The 18,557-nt window shown below is 38.4% G+C and overlaps 4 protein-coding genes across 4 annotated transcripts; 2 read left to right on the top strand and 2 right to left on the bottom strand.

Moving 5' to 3' along the window:
* Positions 1 to 237: 237 nt before the first annotated feature.
* On the bottom strand, positions 238 to 1,841 carry LOC130948943 (uncharacterized). Its single transcript, XM_057877799.1, has 3 exons — positions 1,200 to 1,841; positions 321 to 1,070; positions 238 to 258 (listed from the first exon to the last, which is right to left on the bottom strand). Exons 1-3 carry the CDS (start codon positions 1,839 to 1,841, stop codon positions 238 to 240), a joined length of 1,413 nt encoding a protein of 470 aa, XP_057733782.1.
* A 6,785-nt stretch (positions 1,842 to 8,626) lies between these two features.
* LOC130948942 (uncharacterized) lies at positions 8,627 to 9,922 on the bottom strand. Its single transcript, XM_057877798.1, has one exon. It carries the CDS (start codon positions 9,920 to 9,922, stop codon positions 8,627 to 8,629), a length of 1,296 nt encoding a protein of 431 aa, XP_057733781.1.
* Positions 9,923 to 10,394: 472 nt separating this feature from the next.
* Positions 10,395 to 11,914, top strand: LOC130948941 (glutathione S-transferase T2-like). Its single transcript, XM_057877797.1, has 4 exons — positions 10,395 to 10,408; positions 10,858 to 11,021; positions 11,149 to 11,544; positions 11,622 to 11,914. Exons 1-4 carry the CDS (start codon positions 10,395 to 10,397, stop codon positions 11,912 to 11,914), a joined length of 867 nt encoding a protein of 288 aa, XP_057733780.1.
* A 351-nt stretch (positions 11,915 to 12,265) lies between these two features.
* Positions 12,266 to 13,585, top strand: LOC130948940 (uncharacterized). The gene is given in 1 exon segment (XM_057877796.1): positions 12,266 to 13,585. A coding segment is annotated over 1 exon segment (1,320 nt).
* The last annotated feature ends 4,972 nt before the right edge of the window (positions 13,586 to 18,557 follow it).

Below are 18,557 nucleotides of genomic sequence, written 5' to 3'. Positions count from 1 at the left end.
CACTAATTCTCGAATCCACATGATCCATCGAGAGTCAAAACCAAACTTCTCCAATATAAACCAAAGAAAGTGCCATTCCACCCTATCATATGCCTTACTCATATCTAATTTTAGCGCCATTTCACTTTCGAGACCCCTTTTTTGTTCTTCAAGTAATGCATACACTCGTGAGCAATTAGGATATTATCAGAGATTAATCTGCCTTTAATAAAAGCACTTTGCGTAGGGCTAATTAGTCTATTCATCATACTCTGAAGCCTATGTACAAATACTTTGGAGATAATCTTGTAAAAGACTGAATATAGGCTTATTGGTCTTACCTGAGTCATATCTTTAGCATCAGAAATCTTGGGAATAAGACAGATCTGAGTGTGGTTAAAACCCTTCAAGATTCTACCCCCAGAAAAGAAGCTCTTAACTACTCGAAACACATCACCACTAAGTATGTTCCAGAAGCTTTGAAAAAATTTTGCTGTCATACCATCATCTCCTGGGGCACTTTGAGGATGAATGCTAAATGTTGCGCGTTTCACTTCCTCCATAGTCACTGGTCTTTGAAGCTTACGGTTCATGTGAGCTGTAACCTTAGGTTCAAAATCAGTAAACAGAGGTTCAGGGTTCTCATGACAAGTGGAGGAAAAGATGTCCTTGAAATAAGATTCAGCCACAGAAGCAATACCAGCATTTGAAGTAGCCACTTCACCATCATTGCCAGTTAGTTGCCAAATTCTATTCCTTCGGGTTCGATTTCTAAATTTCTGATGGAAGAAAGCTGTATTCTGATCACCAGATTTGAGCCATTTGACTCTAGACTTATCTTTCCAATAAGATTCCTCATTTTGCAATGCTTTTTCAAGTTTGTCCTCTATTTCTGAAATGATGTCGCCTCCATGAATTCCTGCTAAACGAAGTTCTTCTAATTCCGACTGTAGTAAATTAATCTCCACCTTCGAATTAGATCTGTGTTCTTGCTGCCATTTGACAATCTTATGCCGACAACGCTTTATTTTTTGAGCTAGGATATACATGGCTGAACCATCAATCTGTTCATGCCAAACTTCTCTAACAATCTGCCGTATTTCATCATTGGAACACCATCTTTCTTAGAATTTGAATCGGCGTTTAGATCTCTCAGTTCTCGGATTAGAGTCTAGGATAAGAGGGGCATGATCCGAGCCTGATTCTGACAGTCTAAGAACCGTTGCATTGGGATAGAGTTGCTGCCAATCAACTCCTACCAGGAATCGGTCCAGTCTTTCCTGTATCAACTCATCACCCCTCCGTCTATTTGACCAAGTGAATGGTCTTCCGACCATACCAATATCAATCAGGGAATTATCATCAATAAAACAATTAAAGGTTTCAATAGAAGAAGGAGATTTAGCACCCCCACCTTCTTTCTCTAATTGATTAGAAATGGCATTAAAATCCCCCATTAACACAATCTTACCATCGAACTGTTGGGTGACTGAAGTTAATTCAGCAAATTGAGCCATTCTATGTTGATCATTTGAACTGAGATAAACACCTAGAACACCATAGGGATCATTAGAACCAGCTGTCAGAACTGATGCCGCAATAAAAAATCTACCATGCTGTAAAATCTGAACAGTGCAACCATCCCTCCATGCCATTGCCAAACCCCCTGATAATCTATCCGGATCTACAATAAACCATTCCTTGAAACCACAAGATCTTAGTTTTCCTTCAACTTGTCGAGATTGATTTTTTGTTTCACAGATAAAACCAACCTCGGGGGAGTAGGATTTGCAAATCCCTTTAAGATTCTGGATTGTCAGGGGTCTCCCCAAACCCCGACAATTCCACGAGAGCAGTTTCATATTTCTTTGGGTGCCACTTGAAAGCTGGCACCCTCCACCGTCATAGCAATTATATGAGGGTTCTGAGTCTCTGATTTGTTGTTCATGGTGTAGAGAAAATCAGAATTGGTATCCAATGATTCCAAAGAGACATAAGATATATGGAATGAGTGAATTAGAAAATGGAATGAATTAAAAGAGCAATAAATTGGGAGAGAAAACGAAAATTAGGGAGCTAAGTGAAAAAGAAATTAAGAAAAAAATAAAAAAATAAAAGAAGATGGAAAAGAGTTTGACGAAGAAAAGACAAAGAAAGGTGTAACCATGGAGGTGGCGCAGTGAAACCCTAGCAGAGCGTCGGGCGCTAGATGAGGAGTACGTACTCCCACTTGCGGTTTGTTCAATATGCACACAGTTCAGTACTATATGTAGCTACACTTATATTTAATTGAGCACTCTAACTAATTGATTGAGTACCATCACTATTATTAGGGTGAGCACAATTCAGTTTGGTCTGAAAATTTAATCCGAGTTTAATAGATTTTGGATCATAAAGATTTGGGCTCGAAGTGACTCAGAATTGACTCGGGTAGAAGAAATAAAATATGAAAAATGAGTGAAATCGCGATTGGACCCGATGGTAATTTAAATATTGTAAATCTTAATATTTTGTGTTATTAGTAATGGATGATGCTTATTTTGACGTAAAATTTAAGTATTATAAACTTTCATATTTTGTGTTATTAATAATTATAAGATTATAAATTAATGTTTTATGTTTAGAATGCATAAGACTTTAGACTAATGTATAATATTGTGTTATTTGTATTGACTTAAATATTTAGTGTTATTAGACAATATTAGTATTGATTGTAGTTATACTTCAATTTTGGAGAATGGTTGGTTCTTGTTATATTTTTCTAAGTAAATTTTACCATGTCAAATAATGGTTGGAGTCTTAGAAATTTGGATATTTTCACATGTTAGCTTACAAGAAAATATCAAAATAATGTAATGTTAATTGCCCGATTTTCATCCGGTATAATCGTGACCCGAAAATGTGTGGATTTCATTGGGTCTAGAATCGAATTCGGATCTAACAAATAAGCCCAGTATATATTTCAAGCCGAATCTAGGTCACATCATCCGACCCATACTATCATTAGAGCATCTCCAATGGATAAGCCCAGTTACTATTTAGTCAGAGAAAAAAAGAATTGAACCGTTGGAGGGAACTAAAGTGAGTTCCTTTACTTTTTTTCAAGAAGAGAGAGAGAAGAGGGAGTCCCTCTAAATAGGAACTCCCATTAATCAATATACAATTGCCAAGTGGCAACTAAATAAAAAATAAATAATTATATAAAATATTAATTAATTAAATAATTATATTATATAATTAAATAATAATTAATTTAATAATAATTATAATGACTAATTAAATTAAATATTAATATTCTTATTTAATTAATAATTTATATTAATTAATTAAGTAATTAAATTATAATTAATTTATTAATAATTATAATAATTAAATAAATTAAGTAATTAAATTTTTATTTAATTAATAATTTATATTAATTATTTATAGGGTAAAAAACCCTAATAAGCCAAGGCAAGAATGGTGTAACGTAAATACGCCAATTTGAAAATCGTTTCAGCAATAAGCCAAGACGCTATCTTTATGTAATTCGAACCAGGCTGGTTCGAACTACAAACGTTAATAAATCGAACCAGGGTGGTTCGAATTGGTGGCAGAAAAAATTGAACGTAATTCGAACCAATATGGTTCGAACTCGAGATGAATGTAATTCGAACTGGTCAAGTTCGACTTATGCATTGGAATTCAAAACAAGCAATTCGAACCACCCTGGTTCGAATTACCCTTTGTGAGCTCCTTCATAATTCGAACCAACCTGGTTCGAATTAGTGGTGATTCGGCTATATAAGGAGTTCGAAGCACCCTCATTCGAACTATTCTTCCTTCCCCCTACCCCACCAAATCTCAGAGAAAACGACCCAGATTCTCTCCGAGGAAGACCTGAACGGAATACTCTGCAGATGGGAGACGATCCAGCGCGTTTGTATCGCTTGGACGGAGTCGCTCATATAGCCGGCGTCATCAACGACGAGGTTAGTACGGAAATATTTCTGATTGTAGCGGTATTTGCGAGTTAGTGGTTTTGCATGTGGGTTAGATGGTGGTTTATGTTAGTGGTTTATGTAGGTGATTTATGTTGTTGGTTTATGTTGTTGGTTTATGTTAGTGGTTTTAGTTAGTGGTTTAAGTTAGTGGTTTATGTTAGTGGTTTAACTTAGTGGTTTAACTTAGTGATTTGTGTTACTGGTTTTAGGGTGTGGTTTAAGTTAGTGGTTTATGTTAGTGGTTTAAGTTAGTGGTTTGTGTTAGTGGTTTATGTTGGTGGTTTATGTTAGCGGTTTTTGTGAGTGGTTTATGCAAGCGGTTTATGTTAATGGTATATGTAAGTGGTTTTTGTTAGTGGTTTTATGTTGATGGTTTGTGTTAGTTGTTTTATGCTAGCTGTTTTACGTTAACCGTTTTAAGTAAGGTGTTTTATGTTAGTGGTTCTGCTGAAGCTGTTTTATCTTAGCGGTTTAATTGTGCCGTCTATGGGTTTGTTTTACATGCGGTTATCTTTCATGTAATTTTATGCGGTTTTATTTAGCCCATTATTTTGTTCATGTGTTATCGTGCTGGTTACGCTTGTTGTTGGTTATTAAGCTGGTTCTAACTGTGCGATGCATTTCGTGGTCAGCCCCAGCGATGCATTAGGAGCATGCGGTGACAGCAGGGCATGCGACTAGATGACAGATACGTTTCGTACTTGCAGATGGCAGGACTATACCATCTTGCAAGGCTGAACGAAAGATGGTTCCGGTTAGACGAGGCCCTTGTCAGTGCATTTGTCCAGCGATGGCGTCCGGAGACGCACACGTTTCACATGCCGTTCGGCGAGTGCACCATCACTCTGCAGGACGTGGCATACCAGTTGGGTTTGCCAGTGGATGGGCGTTACGTGAGCGGCTGCCTGTCAGAGTTCTATTTATACATTCAGGGTGGCCGTCCAGCCTGGGTGTGGTTCTAGGAGCTGCTTGGAGTGGTTCCTCCTCCAAGCCAGGTTCAGAAGTACGCAGTGAACTGCAGCTGGTTTCAGGAGACTTTTGGTGAGTGTCCCGATGGAGCAGATGACGAGACTGTGCGGCGATATGCCCGTGCGTATATTATAATGTTGTTGGGCACGCAGCTATTTGGGGACAAGTCTGGCAACCGCATTCACATTAGATGGCTTCCGTACGTAGCTAGGCTGGAGGAGATGGGTACCTACAGCTGGGCCTCTGCAGCGCTGGCATGGTTGTACCGGTGCATGTGCCGAGTGGCGAACAGACATGTCGTCAAGTTAGCAGGGCCACTTCAGCTACTTCAGTCTTGGATCTTCTGGCGATTTCCTCGGTTTAGGCCTTCTGGGTTTGACACGATCAGCTGGCCGTTGGCCTCGAGGTACTCTACTAAGCCTTCCCTATTTCATTTTAGTATAAATACTTCCAAGTTCATTATTAATGTATTAGAAACCCTTTAGGCACATTTAACTAGCCGTACGACACATGTATTACGCAGGTGGTCAGGATACAACCCTTCTGCTAGTGAGAAAGGTCCTAGAGTGGAGATGTGGAGGCTAAAGATAGACCGGTTACAGGACAGAGAGGTGAGTAAGCTACTTAATGAGTTTCTTTATTTTAGCAGACTTTATAATATGCCCTTAAGGTGGAGATTTTTCTGTGCAGTTTATCTGGATGCCGTACAGCACTCCCGAGGTACTTCAGGTTGTGCATCCAGAGGTTCTGGAGCCTAGGCACATGGCGTTGTGGCGGGCTGTGACGTCGCTGATCTACTTTGCCGTCATAGAGTGGCATCAGATTGATAGGGTTCTTCCGCAGTTCAGAGGGGTGCAGCCCCCGCCGAATCCCGCACTGAACATCGACTTTCTGCTGTCCAAGGACGGCAGGGGCGGCGATCGTTGGTTCCCGTACGATCTTCGGAGGTGGCATCTGCATTGGGAGTCCCGTGCGGATATGGTGCTGAGGTTTGATGTTGTTGCCGATCCTGGACCCTCACAGTTGTTTCTCGAGTGGTGGAGTCAGCATGGTAAGAGGTTCCTGTCTCCGGATATGCAGTTGAGGGATCCGAGAGCCGTTCCTATTCCAGTTGAGGCCTCACAGCGGGGTGCCGGGCGAGTTCCTGACATGGATCGTCCTGAGGACGTGCCTGACAGGCGGAGGGTTGAGAGGAGAGCTCGTGTTGGCACACGACGGAGCCAGCGTGAGTGGAGGTGGCTAGATGCAGCTGTTGATGATGATGACGATGCTAGTCCTGCTAGAGGCGGACGAGGAGGTCGGCGAGGGAGACAGAGAGGGCGTGGTGCGGCAGACGTCCGTCGTCGTGACCCACATGACGATGACGACGATCATCATGGTCCTGAGGGCGGGGATGGTGCCGAGGGTGTTGCAGTTGTTGGTGTTAGTACCCACCATGGAGGACATGGAGGTGAGTGGTATGGGTCAGGCATGGGTGATGGGGGTGAGCCTGGTGACATTGGACTTGGGTCTGGGCCTATTGGGGATTATTTCGTCGGTGTACCCGCCGATGACCAGCCTCAGCAGGTGGGTACCCCATTAGTTATTACGGGATCACAGTGGTCAGACTTCCTTGGCACAGACACGCTTGATCAGGACTTCGGGAGTCCACAGTTTCTAGCGGACATTAGGGCCATCATGCAAGAGGACGTGCCGGCCAGGAGGCGTGGTGAGACATCCGGCACGCAGGCACCGTTAGATGTTGATCTGAACGAGCCTCCTTCGACATCTGTTGGTGATCATTTTACCTTAGGAGGCACCCCACCATCTGCCTACGCTGCAGCCTCAGAGTCTGTTGCTGGGTCGTCTGCTGCCCCCGTCCATTTTGCGCCACCGGCACAGCCAGCCCCCGATGAGGACGCCGATGAGATCGAGGATGAGGAGCCTTTTATCCGCAGAGGTCAGAGGCAACGGGTTCCCCGTCGTTGCTTTACGGGCTCGTATCTCTTTAGATGATTCACTTTTCATGTATTTTTTCCATAGATTTCATTAATGTATAACTTTGTTGTTATTTTGAAGCTGAGTTACTTTGTTCTTGTATTAGAGATGTTTTCCTTTGTTGTTTGTTGATTGATATGTACTTTGAAAAATGATGTTTAGCTGTTTTATTAGTGATATTTGTTTTCATCATCGCAACCCTAAACAGTCTGTTACACACCTTTATTTATTAAATTTTGTACTTAGGAAACAATTCAGACAACTCAAAGTGAAACATAACATATTCATTACTTAACGCATCATGCACGATACATTACATTAGAAAAATCAACATTAAAAGTTAACTCAAACTGAAACATAACATATTCATTACTAACGCTTATAACATGGCTACTAAGGGCCCCCAGTGTGAGACGATCCACCAAGCTGTGGGCAACTCCGTCGTGTGTGTCCGGGTTGGCGACATAGACCACATCTCTTTGGACGGTTCGGATCTGTCTCATCCATATTTGTTCGTATCCTGGTGGACCTCGGACGACCCTCTCTCGCACGCCTCTTGTCAGGATCCAGAATGACAGTAGGCCCGTCGTATGGTGGCCAGAAACCCTCTGGAATGGGAGGGGTAAATCTCATCCGATAAACACTGAAGACCGAACTAATATGGTACACGCTGTGAACATATGTAGTCCAGTTTACTCGTGCGTAGGCACAACATGCAAGCGCGTGCTGACATGGAAAATGAAGCGCCTGAAAGTAGCCGCAGTCACATGTCCGAGAGGCAAGCGATACTCTGTAGCTACCCAATGAGAAGGAGCCAATCGGAGTGGTTTCTACTACGGTGAACTCGGAGTTATCCCTGTCATACAAAGTCACCGTGAAGCACCTCGCCGTCTTCAGATTTGCCTCAATACACTTTACCAAGTGTTGACTGAATTGTTGTCCGGTTCCCATCTGGGCCTCAGCCTCTCTCCCCTTGCGAACAAATAGTTCGGCAAGCCTTCCGTATGTTGCCTTCACTAGTGAGGATACAGGAAGGTTTCTGACACCCTTGAGGATTGAGTTCACACATTCCGAGATATTCGTCGTCATGTGACCGAATCTCCGACCCTCATCACGATGTTGAGTCCACAATGAACAATCAATCCGGTTCGCCCACGCACACATCGCCGGGTCTTCAGACCGCAGTATATTAAATCAGTAATCAAACTCAACCTCGGTCTTGGCATACGCCGCATTCACAAGAAGCCTCCGTGCATCTTTGCCCTTGAAGGTTAGGGCAAAATTAGCAGCTACGTGTCGAATGCAGAATGCGCGGTATGCAGATGGAGGTAACCATCCTCCACCAGGAGCCTCTAGCGCAGCCTTGATGCCGTTATGCCTGTCCGATATAACCAGCAGACCCGGCTGCGGTGTCACGTGCTGATGAAGGTGACAGAGAAAGAATGTCCAGGACTCAGCAGTCTCACCCTCTACTAGTGCGAATGCAACAGGTAGAATGTTGGAGTTTCCGTCCTGTGCAATTGCGATGAGCAACGTTCCCCCGTACTTGCCATACAGATGGGTGCCGTCGATGCTGATTAGCGGCTTGCAATGGCGGAAGGCCTCAATGCAAGGTGAAAAAGTCCAGAAAAGTCTGTGAAAATACGCTTGAGACTCGTCTACCTGTCCTCCAACTCGAACGGGGCTCGTCCTTAGGACTGCAACAGTACCAGGCATCGTCAGCTGGACACCCAACACCCACCTAGGTATCTCGTTGTATGACTCATCCCAATCACCGTAGATGAGGGCAATAGCCTTCTGCTTTGCCATCCAGACCTTCCTGTCGGCCTAAACCCAAAGTGTGCTGCGGTGGCGTTCAGGAGCACCTTTATGCTGACGGATGCATCAGCCCTAACCATTGGCATAATGAACGCCGAAATCACATGATAATCCAAGCTCCTGTGGTCACTCGAGATGGATGTGGCCAGGCAAGTGTGAGGTCCATTGTACCGTTTGACCTCCCAAATGCCCTTGCGCTTCCGGAGACTCAGCCGAATCAACCATGTGCACCCATTCCCAAACTCGGAACACTTGCCCACATACCGGCGATGATCGGACTCCACTACCTTGTACTGTACCCCTCGCTGGATGCTGTAAGTCTTCACACTTAAAAGGGCCTCATCTTTATCTTGAAATTGCTGACCAACCTGGAACTCTGTCAGACCAGCAGTCCCTTCCGCATCTCTAGCTCCGAATCCAACAGAGTGCCCAAAAACCCCCTCCTGCCTCATGGCATCCAAGTCCAAAGAGGAAAAATGTGGTGGATACTGCTGTGTGCCAGTGCTAGAACCACCCGCCGCCAATGCAGGCTCACTCGGTCCAATATCATCGCCGCTGTCATCGTCAATCATATCTGGCTCGATGTCATCCTCATCTGCATCACCCAACACTCCGTCTCCAACGCCAAGCGGTGCAACACCGAGTAAATCGTCCGGCAGATTTTCCCTTGAATGTACGTCTTCACCTATGCTGCCGTTGAGATCAACAGCAAAAGACGGGGAGGCGACAGCTTGGACCACTGGCTGGTAAACAGCGATGGAGGAAGAAGCAACGGCAGGCCGGGAACTAGAACCGGCTGGTGTGGCTAAAGTGGTGGTATTCCGGTTCGAACCCCCTGAGCTGGATACCACATCAACCAGCTTTGCCAACAACTCTGGGGTCCTGACCTCCGGAAACTGCCGCCGACAAAGAAACATTACCTGTAAGTCCTCATCACTACTAATCGTGAAACAATCATACTTCACGGTATCCTGGAGCACCGTGACTGAAATGCGATAGAAAAACTTCTTCACCCGCTTCGCATCTTCCAGATCGAGCTTCGTCAGTACAGATCTAACAAGGTCATCATAGCTCGTCCGAGGAGTTACGACAATACAGAGAGGATCTTTATCTGTGAACTTCACTCTGGAACGAGTTTTCCTCTTTATGGATCCTCTGTGGTGAACCAGAACAACAAAACTCTCCTCACTAGCCATCCTACTCCCTCTAATGAGACCAACTCACGTTTAGAACGCTTATATAGACCTCTCTCTCCCACTAATTCGAACCGGCCTGGTTTGAATTATGGTTTGTTTAATTCGAACCAGCCTGGTTCGAATTACTTAGGCCGGATTCTCTCTCTATAATTCGAACCACTCAGGTTCGAATTACGTGCAATCAAGGTTCGGACCAAGTTGGTTCGATTTATTAACAACACACAACTAGTAATTCGAACTGCTCTGGTTCGAATTACTACCAAATGCAGTTCGAACCATATTGGTTCGAATTATATTAATATATGATCTGGCGCATTACTGAAACCATTTTCGGCTTGGCTTATATACGTAAATTCTACATGGCAATGACTTATAATGGTTTTTTACCCTTATTTATATCATAATTAATATTAAATATTATTTATATTTATATTATTATATTAATTTAGCCGTTGCAAAATTAGCCGTTACTATGTTACCGTTATTGTTAATAAATTAATATTTTGTTACTCTATATATACCACTTAGATACACTTCTATTCTCACACTATCTACTACTCTTCTTTATCTTCTTCTAAGTTTACAAAATCAAAGTTATGCTACTATTATTTTTTGTTCGAAAAAATGGATCCAAACCAACTCAACTCTTTCTTCAATTACTTACAAAATTATCCTCAAATTTCAAATACCCAACAATCTCAAACGTCAAACTCTCAAGTTCCAAATCAAAACTTCACACTACCAAATTCATTTCAAAATTCAAATCCACAAAATATTTCTAATTTCAATTTTCAAACTCCTTATAATAATCAATTTCCTATATTCTAACCGCAAAATCAAAATTCACAAACACCTTATTTTCTATTTTCGTCCATATTTAACTACTCTATCGGAAATGTTACTCCAACTTCCTTGCTGTTTCCAACTCAATTCAGTGTATCAAGACATAACTCATCTGGTGTTGGTGGCTCTTCTAACCCATCTTCTCAGACTCCTATACAATCTAGTCCAAATTCGCAATATTCAGATTTTGCCAACCCTCGTGGATTAGATGCTATCGACTTTAATGATGATGATATTGAAGATCAGAGGCAAGATAGTATTCAACACTGGTATTAGAAAGAGGATGAGATGCTGATCAGTGGATGGTTAAATGTTTCAACTGACCCTGTAGTTGGTACCGATCAAAAGGGGGAATATTTTGGAGTCGAATTCATAGCTACTAGGTAGAATTTTGCACCGACATGACAAGGGGGTAGTTGCATGTAAGAAACGATGGTATAAGATCAATAAGGTTGTTGCACAATTTGCTGGTTACTACGATCAAGCTAGTCGAAACATAAGGAGTGGTTCGAACGCTGATGATATAAAGGAGTTAGCTTATAAACTTTATTCCACAAATTATGGTCAAAAGTTCACTTTTGAGAGGCATTGGAACATGCTTCGGTTGGAGCAAAAATGGAGAAGCCAACTACCTACACAGAGTGACGGCTCAAAGAGAACCAAGGTTAGTGCAACTGGAGCATACTCATCCTCATCAAATGCAGAAATACCGTTAGCTGACGAACCCGGTGTGGACTCTCCCGTTCGCCTACAAGGATCAAAGAAGAGCAAGCGAAGAGGTAAGAAAAAACACAGGTGTCTGAAGATTTTAGCAAAAGAAAATCATCGGTTGTCAAAAAATTATGTCTCATGGAAGATATTAAGAATGTTAGAGAAAAGGAACTAATGGAAAGGGAAAAAGAAAGAGAAGAGGATAAGGAACATAGAGCAAAGATGATGGCAATCAAAGAGAAGGAGTTACAAATTCAAGCGGCAATGAAAGAACAAGAATTACAAACTCAGAGGTATATTAAAGAAATGGAGATAAAAGCAAAAGAAAGAGAAATGGATATGCAAATACTTAATGCTGACACGTCTACAATGAGTGAGAAACGACGAGCTCTTCATGATATTGCATGTGAGAAAATAATGGCCAAGTGGTTTACTTAATGGTTCCTTGTTTTCGTAGAGTTATGTAGTATGTTCTTATTTATTTATTGCGTATTACTGGTATGTGATGTAGTTTGTTTTGTTTATTTCTGATGTAAGTTTTTAAATTAGTCAATATTATTGTGCCGTTATTGTTCATGAAAGTGACCATTGCAAAAGTAGCCGTTAAGTAGCCGTTGCAAAACTAGCCGTTAAGAAAAACTAGCCGTTGCAAAAGTAGCCGTTGCAAAACTAGCCGTTAAGGTACTTATTGCAGACACACTTATAAATATCAACTATCAATGACTCCACAACTCCACTTCAACTCTTGTTTCTCACCTCGACAGAGAACTAAAAATTACATTTCTCCATATGGCTAGAAATTTTGATGATATGTTTAATGAGGTTTTGTATGGCAAAAGAAGACGGCAAGATAACACACTCATAGATAATTGGATCGATGAGTATTTACTCGAAGATTCAGAAGAAGAAGATATCGATAGAAGCCCTATCCCAATTACTCGTAGATGGATCAACAGAGATCGAGAAGCAGGACATGATCGCCTTTTCCAAGATTACTTTGCAGATGAACCGGTGTATAATGCTAACATTTTTCGACGGAGATTTCGAATGAGAAGAGATGTGTTCCTTCGGATAGTAGACGCTCTCTCAAACGTCTATCCGTATTTCCAACAGAGGGTTGATGCAACTGGAAGAAGAGGCTTGTCGCCACTTCAGAAATGTACCGCTGCGATACGGATGTTAGCACATGGCGTAGCCACTGATGCTGTTGATGATTATGTGCACATAGGCGAGAGCACTACAATTGAATGCTTGGAAAAATTTGTTGAAGGTGTCATTTCCGTGTTCCAGGATGAATACTTGCGAAAACCCAATCCAAATGACGTACAACGCCTGCTACAAATGGCGGAGGGTCGTGGCTTCCCTGGCATGTTGGGTAGCATTGACTGCATGCATTGGTAATGAAAAAATTGTCCAAAGGCGTAGAAAGGTATGTACATGAGTGGTTATCATGGGGTTGCAACCATAGTACTTGAGGTTGTAGCATCTTCAAACCTTTGGATATGGCATGCGTTCTTTGGAGTTTCTGGTTCAAATAATTATATCAACGTGTTAGATCGTTCTCCAGTGTTTGATGATATTCTAAATGACCGTGCTCCGGAGGTAAATTATACTATTAATGGTAATAATTATACAATGAGATACTATTTAGCAGATGGTATTTATCCTGAATGGGCCACATTTCTCAAATCAATCTCAAAGCCACAAGGTGAGAAACGCAAGTTATTTGCACAATACCAAGAAAGGCAAAGAAAAGATGTGGAACGAGCATTCGGAGTGTTGCAAGCACGCTTTGCAATTATACGTAATCCAGTTCGTTTTTGGGAAAAGAAGAAGCTTGCCAACATAATGAGAGCTTGTATTATATTGCATAATATGATTGTTGAGGATGAAAGAGACAGTTATGCAGGAAATTTTGCTCAAGACTTAGAGTATGATGATATTGAAAATGGCTTATCACAACCTCAGCTGGGAGAGGAAGATTTTGCACCATACCATCAATTTCTCCAAAGAAATGCCCAACTTCGAAATAGGCAGCAGCATAGACAATTGAAGGAGGACTTGATTGAACACATATGGCAATTTCACAATGCTTGTCGTCAACTATAGAATTTAATTATGTTTTTCTTTGTATTAAGTAATTTTACAAATTAGTGTAACCCGGATTTATCTATTGTGTATTATTGTTATATATGAATTTATTTAATATTAATATCTTTTAATAGTGAATTATTTTTAAATTTAAATATTTAAATTACATTATTAAAAAAATTAATTACATTAATTACAAGTATTTTAATTAATTAATTAAGTAGGACCACAATAGGGACTAAAGTTAGTTTCTCTTAATGGAGAAGAGAGAGATGCTTTGAGTTTCTATTTACTGTTTATGACGCAAAAACTGATGTGGAGTTACTTTTTATGACAGGTAGACCATAAACAAGAACTGAGATGAGTTCCCTACTGAAAATGGTCTTAATAACTCTTTGTCTATAATTCTTAAAAGACTTTGTCAATATTTTATTATTATTTGTATTATTAATGTTAACAAGAACTTGATAATGATATCCAATTTATCCGTACGTTTAATATGTTAGTGTATTTTGTAAAAAAAAAAAAAAATTATATGTGTATTATGAGTTTGTAAGTATTGAACATACTTTTTCTGCTTTCTGCTTTCTATAATTCTTCCAAATGACTTAGTCAATATTTTATTATTATTTGTATTATTAATTTAAAAAAACTGATGATAAATTGATACTTGAGTGATTCGTAACTTTTAACATGAATTTAATTATGATTTTTTTTTTAATTTTAATATAGACTTAACTTAGTAATTTTTATATTATTAATATATTTATTAAATATTATATAATTATCATAGTCAACATTTTACAATAATTATCTATTCATGTTTTTTCTATTAAAATTATCTTTTATTTTTCTCGTTGCGATTTCATTAATTAAAAGAATATTTTTACTGTAAATATTATAAAAAATATCCACTTCGTAATTAGAAAAAAATAACTTTCAAACGATAGACTTTTAAAATTTTTATTGGATTAGATTGATGAGTAGTATGTATGTTTTGAAACTACTACATAAGAAAACTTATATGCAAATAGCTCAAAATTAAAATATAATATTTATCATTGAGTTAGATGAGCATGTTGATTGATGAATGCACGATGAAATCTATATACCAGTCCTTCATCAAATTTAAAATAGGAAATTTAAGAATTATTTGTAAATTAAAAAAAAATTCTTTAAGTTTCAAATCAAATATTAGTAAATTATTACTCAAGTTACCGGAGTCAGGTATATTGGGTATACTACTACAAGTCTACAAGAACCGAAAATCTTATTACGCTTTATTACTGCAGCAATAATAATGGTCAAAATTAAATCAGATTGATTCTATTATACGTAAATAATACTTTTATATATCATATTATAAATCTAAATCAGTGGAATGTTGAAATAAATAAGTTAACTATGATAAATTAGTTAATTTTATTTAATAATCATTATATATATATAAGATAATTTATCGTTTATTTTAAAAAAAAGTTAAATAAAATGAACAATAATTAAATAATGTGGTTTTAAAAATAATTGTTTTTTTTTTTTAAGATAGAGTCTAAATATAGTATAATCCAGTATAAAATTTAGGAAGGATAAAATTTTCATCGGTTCCGCTACGTTACCAACAGCATATCTGCCAACTTCTACCAACTCTTATTTATAATTGTGTTTTATGGAAGTGTGTTCATAGATGTGTCTAATAAAAATGTCTTTTTTATAACTGTGTTTAATAGAAGTGTCTTTATAGATATATTTTCTGGATGTGTCTCTTTATATATGTATTTAAAATATATTAATTATTAGACACATCTACGAACACACTTCCATGAAATACAAATATAAATAAGAATTGGCAGAAGTTGGCAGATAATATATTGGTAACCTATACTTTTCCAATTTTCATTGAGAAATTTTTAAACTTATAAGTTAAAACAAAAATATTTAGTAACAAAAATAATTAGCTAAAAGTAGCCTAAATTTTTATTATTTAATATTATTAATTATCGTTATAATTAAAAATATTAAATGAAACAAATTTATACAATTTAATTTTGATTATTTAACACTACCGAAGCTAAATTTTAGAAAAATTCTCAACTTCCATATAGAAATAGGGTTGAATCTAAGGCTATATGGTATATCATTATTTCCCTCACATTCCCTTTGGTACGTAAAGATGGATAAGAGAGCAAATGCATGTACAAAAGAACCTTCCATTCAATTTGGTTGGGTGTGCTTTGCTACCTTCATTAATTTTCCGCGTGGGTCCTTAAAAAATAATTATGATGGGTGCATGTTTTGGACTTTCAACAGTACGTACCGAATGAAAACCCCATATTACCCTTTGCTTCTTTCAAATTACATTGAAGCTTTATTTGTCTTTATCTTGTTCTAGTTGTTCTTCCACTCTCAACCGTCACTAGAGCCATCTAAACGAGTTGTGACGGAGTCACGAAGAATTGATTCGGACAGCTCCTAAAAATAAATGAATCAAGTAATAAGTAAAGTCACAATTTATTTATAAGTAGATTAATTTAACTCAACTTGTATATTTGCGACTTAAATGGATTTGGGTGAGACGGGTATGAATTATTTCATTTGGGGAGTGCTACGTAGCAAAAAAAAAAGAGTATATTATAAATATAGTATAAACTAAATTTTACTCTCATGATAAGAGAGTGTACTCCACTTGCTTATCAATAACATACTTATCACCGTTTCTTCTTCTTCATTCCTATAGTAATTAATTTCATTCCTAAAATTAATTTCTGCCTCATCTCAATCAAATTCCTAAAAATCTCTCATCAACATTTAATTCTAATAAAATGCAATTTCAGTCCAGTAAATTAACATCCAAATATACGAAGAAATTACATAGAGTTAAAGATCAAAACTTTTCTCCCCCTTCTCATTCCTTCCATAACCCCAGGAACCAGGAAAACGAAAAGATGCAGGGAGGTGAAACCCAGCAGCAAGATCATCGGAGCATTCTATAGCACTGTATCCGATTCATATAGGTATGTTATTTAATATAATTTTTCCGTTAATTGGCATGTTGAAAGTACAATATCTGTTGTTGCATGTGGTTGGAGTTGATGGTAAGGATGAAAGTTTTGATTTTTATCTCATGGTGATGGGTTTGGGAATAGAGAAAAGGGAATAGCCGAAAAAGGATCACGTTTTGGGAGTAAAGATGAAGGGAAGGTAGCAGAAAAGGGGTGTTTTCGTTGTTTCCTGGCGCCTCTGTTCTGCAAGTAAAGATGAAGGGAAAGTAGCAGAAAAGGGGTTTTTTCGTTGTTTCCTGGCGCCTCTGTTCTGCAATAACACGCCGTTTGGTGTTTCGTCCTCTAATCCCTTTTTCTTCTGCGCCATTCTCGCACCCAAGGTTTCAGCAATTTCCGGTTCTCACTTTCACAATCTCATCTTCACCATATTCGCATTCACTGGCGTATTTTCTCGGTAAGTAAAACCTTTTCCTTGCTCGCTCGGTTTCTCTTTTTGGGCTTTGGACTTTGATTATCTGAAAGCTTTTTCTGTGAAACTCATTGAATCGTTTTGCAATGTGAATGACATGCTCTGTTACCGTATATGTTACTCTTGAATCTTGATGCTGTGTGTTAGGTGGAGTTGTATATTATTTTGTTTTTATTTTGGAAGAGAATATTTTCTCTTAATTGATTATGGATGGCAAGACACCATTCAAAAATTCTTGTTCGTAACTCCTCAATGGGATTTGATATATCTTTCATGGATGTTATACAATATGACAATCTATTCATGAAAAGACCTTATATCAATATTTTAATTCCCCATTTTCTATGAATATTTTTTTTAACAATTGAAAAAAAATGCTATGAACTTGTTTGGGTGCATTGTGATTAAGCATCAAAATCAGGCTAAGTCAAACCGTGATAAGTAGACATTAATTTTCTGGTGTTTCATGGTTCCTGATTTTTTATATGTTATGTGGTTTGAATAAATATTTTTCATACTTGGTGTTGTGCTTTCTTTCAAGAAATTAATACAGTGACAAATACGAAGCAGCCATTTCGTTCAAGTTGCCTCCATAGTTCAAAAGTCTCCACTGGAAAAGCTGATCATCTCATAGCCTTATCTCCGGCTCCTTTAGGTATGTTATCTAGTTTTATCTTTCTATTAATTATGTTTCATGTGTGTTAACGATGTTAACGATGAAATTTTTGTTCTTTATCTCACTTTGAGGGGTTTTGAAAATGGGAAAAACTTGCAAAGATGGTATTTTTGGGCTGGAGATGAAGAGAAGGCACCAAAAAAGGAGTTTTTTTTTATCATGTGTGTCACTTGGATTATGTATTTGTTAGTAGTTGACTAATTATGGTAATTAACTATGGTGGGAGTACATTAGGAGTACTTAAAGTTATTGATAATTTATTAATTTTTTTTATTCATGTGAAAGAAAAAAAATCCTTCTACATATGGTTCAGTAGAGATGTTATGCCTTGATTTTTTTTAGTTTGAATTGCTTTAACTTTATAAAATGTTGAGTTGGAATTTTGTATGGAATTTTTTAGTGTGAACATACATACATATATGTCTATTTAAGTAATGGTATGTAGTTAAACAAATTAAACTGATTTTTGATTAGTTACTTCCATTTTGATTTGGTTGATCTTGTGACGGTTTAGGAGCTTGATAGCAACTTTATGACCTGTTGGTAAATTTTGAGCAATTCTAACCTTATCAAAACTCTCCAAGTCCAATCACTTTTCCTAACTTATAATTCCAAACAAATATTTTTACACTTCCATCCATTCCTTAATTATCTCCACTACTAATAAAATTAAATAATCATAGAACCCTCGATCACCAAAGAGAGAGACAGAGAGTAGTAATGAATTGAGAAAGGGAAGAATATAATAGACAGCGATGTGGACTAATAAAAATTGTTGTCTATAGAATAAAACACAATGCTTGTATCCATCAGCATAGAATAAAAGACAAAATTTTTTATCATTTT

This window comes from Arachis stenosperma, chromosome 9, assembly GCF_014773155.1.
Source record: "Arachis stenosperma cultivar V10309 chromosome 9, arast.V10309.gnm1.PFL2, whole genome shotgun sequence".
NCBI lineage: Eukaryota > Viridiplantae > Streptophyta > Magnoliopsida > Fabales > Fabaceae > Arachis > Arachis stenosperma.
Note: the sequence above shows the minus strand (reverse complement) of the source record. Positions and strands in the feature narration are given on the sequence as shown.

Bases quoted from the DNA above. Each gene is read 5' to 3' on its own strand.
- LOC130948943 (XM_057877799.1), bottom strand. From the start codon at position 1,841: ATGAAACTGCTCTCGTGGAATTGTCGGGGTTTGGGGAGACCCCTGACA. The intron at 1,071-1,199 runs GTTCTTAGACTG...GAAATACGGCAG, and splicing joins AACTCTATCCCAATGCAACG to ATTGTTAGAGAAGTTTGGCA. The intron at 259-320 runs GTAAGACCAATA...ATTTGTACATAG, and splicing joins ATGCTAAAGATATGACTCAG to GCTTCAGAGTATGATGAATA.
- LOC130948942 (XM_057877798.1), bottom strand. From the start codon at position 9,922: ATGGCTAGTGAGGAGAGTTTTGTTGTTCTGGTTCACCACAGAGGATCC.
- LOC130948941 (XM_057877797.1), top strand. The intron at 11,022-11,148 runs GTATTCAACACT...CATAGCTACTAG, and splicing joins TGAAGATCAGAGGCAAGATA to GTAGAATTTTGCACCGACAT. The intron at 11,545-11,621 runs GTAAGAAAAAAC...GTCTCATGGAAG, and splicing joins AAAGAAGAGCAAGCGAAGAG to ATATTAAGAATGTTAGAGAA.